Source organism: Gossypium raimondii, chromosome 10, assembly GCF_025698545.1.
Source record: "Gossypium raimondii isolate GPD5lz chromosome 10, ASM2569854v1, whole genome shotgun sequence".
NCBI classification, from domain to species: domain Eukaryota; kingdom Viridiplantae; phylum Streptophyta; class Magnoliopsida; order Malvales; family Malvaceae; genus Gossypium; species Gossypium raimondii.
The window spans coordinates 60,469,753-60,475,608 of NC_068574.1; the positions used below are offsets into that span (position 1 = coordinate 60,469,753).

General features: G+C 30.9%; 1 protein-coding gene across 1 annotated transcript; it reads right to left on the minus strand.

Moving 5' to 3' along the window:
• Positions 1-1,574: 1,574 nt before the first annotated feature.
• LOC105777832 (signal peptidase complex subunit 2) lies at positions 1,575-4,436 on the minus strand. Its single transcript, XM_052621549.1, has 5 exons — positions 4,270-4,436; positions 3,998-4,153; positions 3,217-3,294; positions 1,968-2,110; positions 1,575-1,886 (listed from the first exon to the last, which is right to left on the minus strand). Exons 1-5 carry the CDS (start codon positions 4,369-4,371, stop codon positions 1,790-1,792), a joined length of 576 nt encoding a protein of 191 aa, XP_052477509.1. The 5' UTR covers positions 4,372-4,436; the 3' UTR covers positions 1,575-1,789.
• Positions 4,437-5,856: the final 1,420 nt, after the last annotated feature.

The window sequence follows — 5,856 nt, forward strand, 5'->3', positions numbered from 1 at the left end:
CTTTGTAGTTTGTATTTCTAATTATACTATATTTATATTCGTAAACTCTAAAAGATTATTACATGAATAAATCAATTATAATTTGAATTGCAAAACTTAATATGATTAATCCAAATTTAAATACAAAATCGACTAAATTTGATAATAACTCAAAATTATTTAATATAAATTGAAATTGAGTCAAATTTAAAATTACTTAAACCTAAATAAATAATTTAAAAGGAAAACAAATTTAAAATAACATGTTTAAAATATTAACCTAAATCAAAAATACCCGAACCCAAAAATAATTTGTAAATTTATAAATCAAATTAAGGTAACCCAAAATCATCAATTTGTCCTGCACAAGTGTTGTGCAAAGTGGAACGTGACATGTAGGTCCAAAATACCATTTATAGGTGAACATATTAAATTTATGACAAATGACTTAGAGACTAAGTCGGGTAATATTATAGAGAAGTCATAAAAAACGACAAATAGAGCATTAAATGTATGGATCTTTGTGCAGAGTTTGAGCAAACTGGGTCTCCGGTGCGCCATATGACATGTTCCATGGGATTACTTCACACAATTTAATAATGAGATCCAGTTCAGAAGTTCCTTTTAAGTACGACACTAAAAAATGTTATCGATAAAGGTTTCTAAAAAAAGATTGGGGTCAGTTTCCCTTCTGGCCCTTCAGTTTAGCTTCGAATCAACGTATTTTATTTTTTTAATATTAAGGTCCAAGATAGGAATTAGAAAGAAATTATAAATAATTTTAAGTAAAATTATTTCAAAAAAATTCAATCTTTAAACATTTAGTTTTTAGTGGCTTTATTTAAATATGCTACATAAAAATAATAGAAGACAAAAACACCATTATCATAGTTAATATTTATTTCTTTCTTGAAAATGGTTTTAGATATTTTACTATCCAAAATAGTGTTGAGTTGATTTATGATATCAACTCAATCAGTCACAATCTTAAAAGCATTAAAAATATCAATTATGATTATTGAAAAAATATCAAATTATAATTTTAATCCTTCTACCATGCTCAAGTTTGCTTTAATCTCTGTAATTTTATTTGACATAATTTGATCTCTATACTATTATAATATTATTAACAAATCCAAAATAACTAAATATTCCGATTAAAATGCTAACATGATTTGTTTTCTTAAAACATCCTTTCCTACTCATCATGTTGGTATGAATCTTTTTATGATAAAAGGATGTTTTTAAGCAAAATCTATATCAACATTTTAATAGAGATGGTACGACTTATTTAAACTAACTGATGATATTATAAAAATAAAGAGACCAAATCAGCCAAATTAAAATGCAGAGAAACCAAAACCATAATTTGATCCAAGAAATATAAGTAGCATAACCTGTAAGGTAAACAAATCAATTAAATGGTAAAAAGCTAACCCCAACAAAAAGCTGGCAACAAAAGGCATGTGGAACCTGCAGTTTGACATCCAAAGCTGGTCCTAACAGCAATTAAGATGGATGAAAGTTACTCGAAAATTATCATCGGTATATTATGTAAATGCCATCTTGATTGATACGATGACATTCAATAAAACTAAAGAAACCAAATCTTTTTCATTAGCAAGAAATCGTTGTTCGATAAGTGATGAAAATTGTCTTCTAATCCTTGGGCAAAGTTCATTTTCTGTTTTTAGTTTAAAATCTTCAAACCAATGATTGTGGTGAACATACTCTAAATCAAGGTTGCAGCAACGGACAGATTTCACAGTCTAACCAATAACCTAACAAGGTAAGGCTTTACTATCTACGATCACTTCTTTTTCTTTGGTTCTGTCGCATAATCATTTATTAGTGTTTCAACATCTTTCCAGAATAGGCCCTCAACCAATACTCCGTCCTTAGTGAACCTGCAATATTTAAACGGTTAGAAACGTAAAAGGGATTGCAGGCACGTGAATGGGACGGAAAAAGCGAAATAAGGGAGATACCATTGAGTAACACTTTTGGTCAACTCAACCGGTTTCCCTGCAGATATCGACTTGGGATCTGCACTTGCTATCGTAAGTGTATAAAGATCAGAGAATCTTGGTAACTTTGAAGAGACCACCAAACCAGTGCTGGTTACGGATCCCTGAAAACATGAAATCAGTACTTAGATGGGAAAAACAACATACACTTAGCTTTGTATGGAAGCACACATGAAGGGCATCTTAGAAACATCGAAAACTAGATCCACTGGTATAGTGGATTTACTTCTAATCTTTCTAGTGTAAAAATATCATGGAGGCCCTAATACCTGGTGTCATATTGCATTTTGCCCCCTCTACTAAAAAATGGGCAAATTATTCTCTGTACATTAAATCAAAGAGCAAACTGATCATTTCTGTAAAAATTTCATCAATTTCTACTGTTAAAAATTGACATGACTGACATAGTAACCAAATAGTAACATGTGGCATGTCACATGTACCTCATGCTGACATATAGAGACCAGTTTTTTAACCGTAGAAATGGATGAAACTTATAACAGAAGGACCAATTTACTCTTTGATCCAACGTATAAGAACTAATTGGCCCATGTTTTTAGTAGAGGGGGCAAAATACAATCGGGCTCCTAGTATAAAGGCCATCATGGTACTTTTACCTCTTTCCAGTTTGGTAAGCTCCTTCCATCCAAAGGCACACAAGAAGCACCAACAATAACGTAAACTTTTTTTGAAAGATCATAGATGTTAGGCAAGAATAGGGGTTTGTTTGTATTGAGTTGGTAGAAGAACATCATTAGATTGGGCAATATTCAAGAATAAAGAAGTCTATATGGGATGCTAGGCATTATTCCACATCATCACTATGAGCATAAAGCATTGACTAAAAACGCAACATTGTGATAAGGATGAAATGCAATAGTCTAACCATAAAGAAAACACAAGAAAATTAGATGAAATCATAAATCTTCTTTTTCTTCAACTTCATTTATGATGCAAATATTTTTCAACTTTCTAATAGAAACTAAGACAAAGTGCTAAATGACAATTAATTTGCATTAAAAATGCCGCCATGCCAAGAGTTAGATAGTAATCTCATGAATCAGTAACCATGCAAATATTCAGAAAAGTTCAACATCATAGACTTAAACATGTATAAATGAATATAATCTAAGCTTAAAGAAAAAGAGATCAATGCATAGCACAACATATGATTTAAGGAAATGTTTAATTTGAAAGTGAAGGAACTTACAGCAGGAGGATAAGTAAAGAGAATTGCATTCTTTTCCTTAGTGTATATGACCAGCTGGAGTACTCCATTAAAAACTATATATTTGCCAGAGTCAAGGATCAAAGAAACATGAAAGTAACATAATGATTACATTCTTTAGTTGCCAATAAAAGCAAGGGAAAAAAGGGAAACTAGGTTAGCATCATCTTTTCTTAGTAGCAGGTACACTTAACTAATTGGTTTCAGTTTCAAGTATTAAGACAAAAAGATTGTCATTGTTTTCGCATCTCGTCAAAAGAAACAAAGAAGAACGGATGGGAATTTCAACAGAATTTAGTTCATATATGATCAGATGACAGACAAAATTAAATATATTTAGCAATCTAAAACTCAGTCTAGTTGCTGCTTTTGCTACTCAGTTCATATCTAGAATGTAAAAACATAAGGTCCATTTGGTTACAAAAGCTAATGTAATTTTACACAATTAAAGTTCAAAATTGAACTTTTTTATGACCCTAATTTCACTTTCACATGGATAATTATGTTCAGATCTGTATATATTTATACCACTTGATTATAATACTACTTGTTTCTATCAAATACCAAAATTAAAAGCCAAACAGAACCTAATTTAGATTCTATCCAGTTTATCATCGCAGTTTCAAATTATATATATATATATATATATATATATATAGCAATTCAATCCAAAATGACCCTTCTTAAACACAATTTATCTAGCGATTACAATAAACCAAAACAACAATTATGTATAAAAAAGGTTAATTCGAAAAAAAAAAGGATATAATACGATGCAACCGATGAGGAAATCACGGTTTTCGGGGAACTTCTTTTTGTAAAATTGAGCAACAAGAGCGATTACAATAATAATAGTTCCAAGCAATAATCTGATATTGCTCATCCTCACATCTTCCACATATCCGCGACTCTTAACAATCTATTGCAAAAAATAAAGGAGATATAATTATTCAAAAATCAAACTGTGATTTTGAAAATGAATGGATCTAGGGTTGTTTTGATTCGTTTTCTTTTTTTCACTCAATTTCATTTTACCTCAGTGACGGATTCATCGAGGATGTGTTTGATGGAGCCGTGATCCAATAGATTCGCCTTCTTCGCGTTTTTATTTGCGGTTTCTGCCTTTTTTTCTTGCATCTTTATGGAGGAAAATAAGCGTTGCTGGTATTTCTGAGACTGGAGGAGACTGGCACAAAAATAGAGAAGTCAAGGTTTATATAGGGGCTTATGGAGTGTTCAGACGACGTCGTTTGCCTTTTGGGCCATTTTTTTTTAAATAGGATGATTTTCATAAATCTGTTCCAGGGTACAACTATTTGTCTAAACTCGTAAATTTATCCAAAATTTAAAAAGTTTTAGATAAAATATTAAGCTTGAAAAATAGAATTGAGTAAATAATTAAGTCTGTTTAAAATATGGATCAGATTTAAGCATCTTGAAGATTTAAACTCAGCTCGTTTCTAGTTTTATAATATGTTATTTTGTATTTTATGTTTGATTAAGTGTGAGTTAAATATTGAATTTCGAATTTCAAGTTGAACTTGAACTTGAAAATATTCAAACTCGGCTCGAGTTGATTATACTCCAGGTAGAATTGGTTCTTTTCTTTTCTTCTTTTGTGATTTTTTACATGTTTTCTCTTATCAAATGACTATTGGACATAAAAAAGTTGTCTTGGATAGGAGAATATAATCTCCATTCTCATGTTAGTCTTCTTCTTGTTTTATTCTATGATGATCTAGCTATTATAACTTGATTTCGGTCTAATTATTTTTTAGTCCCTATACTCTTCACAAGTTTAAAATTTAAAATTTAATATTTATACTTTTGATCCCAAGATTTAACCTTTTATTATTTTGATTTAGTAATTGAAGTCTTATTGATATTGCCATCAAAATAATAGCAATAAATTGGTTATATGGCATCTTTGATATAAAGTATTATACACATGGATGTTGAAATAAATAAATATGTTGGACCTCAGAGTTGTAAGGTTTTTCAAAATTGTTTTATAGAAGCATTGTGAAAGTCGACACTTTTTATTTGCTGCATATGGATTTTATGTGATTTAAAATCGATCATGTAAATCCTTTTAGGGTGTCGTCATTTAAATTTCATTCATTAAATTAAAAAAAAGTGGGGAAATTAAATTCTCGAGAATCAAACCCATAATTCTTTTGTCTATGCTTTAGCAAAACTGACTTTCAGAGCCCTTTTATACTTCTGTCTTTTCAGATTGATCTTAGAAAGAGCTTTTTACGTGCTATCAAAGTGATGATCACTGCAGGGCTTATCTTAAAGCTATTGATGTTGATCCAAGGAACCCAAATCTCTTTGTAGTTGCGGGATCGGATGGGTATACTCGCCTTTATGATATCTGCAATTATAAGTGTGATAGCTCAACTGATTTTGGTCAATCTATAGATTATTTCCATCCCCTCAGTTGATTGGTGATCGTCAAGTTGGAGTAGAAGGCTTGGCCATTTCAGATGATAGTGAGCTTCTCGTATCATACCGTGATAAGTCCATTTACCTCTTTACTAGGGATATGGGGTTGGGACACAGTGGAATTGAAGCTGTTGAAAAAGCTACTCCTCAAGTTTACAAGCGACATGGACCATC

What these genes read in the sequence shown, in the direction of transcription:
- LOC105777832 (XM_052621549.1), bottom strand. Translation starts at nt 4,371, where the DNA reads ATGCAAGAAAAAAAGGCAGAAACCGCAAATAAAAACGCGAAGAAGGCG. An exon ending in TCGATGAATCCGTCACTGAG is followed by an intron (nt 4,154 to 4,269) that starts GTAAAATGAAAT and finishes TTTTTGCAATAG; the next exon opens with ATTGTTAAGAGTCGCGGATA. An exon ending in TCTTTACTTATCCTCCTGCT is followed by an intron (nt 2,111 to 3,216) that starts GTAAGTTCCTTC and finishes TCATGTTTTCAG; the next exon opens with GGATCCGTAACCAGCACTGG.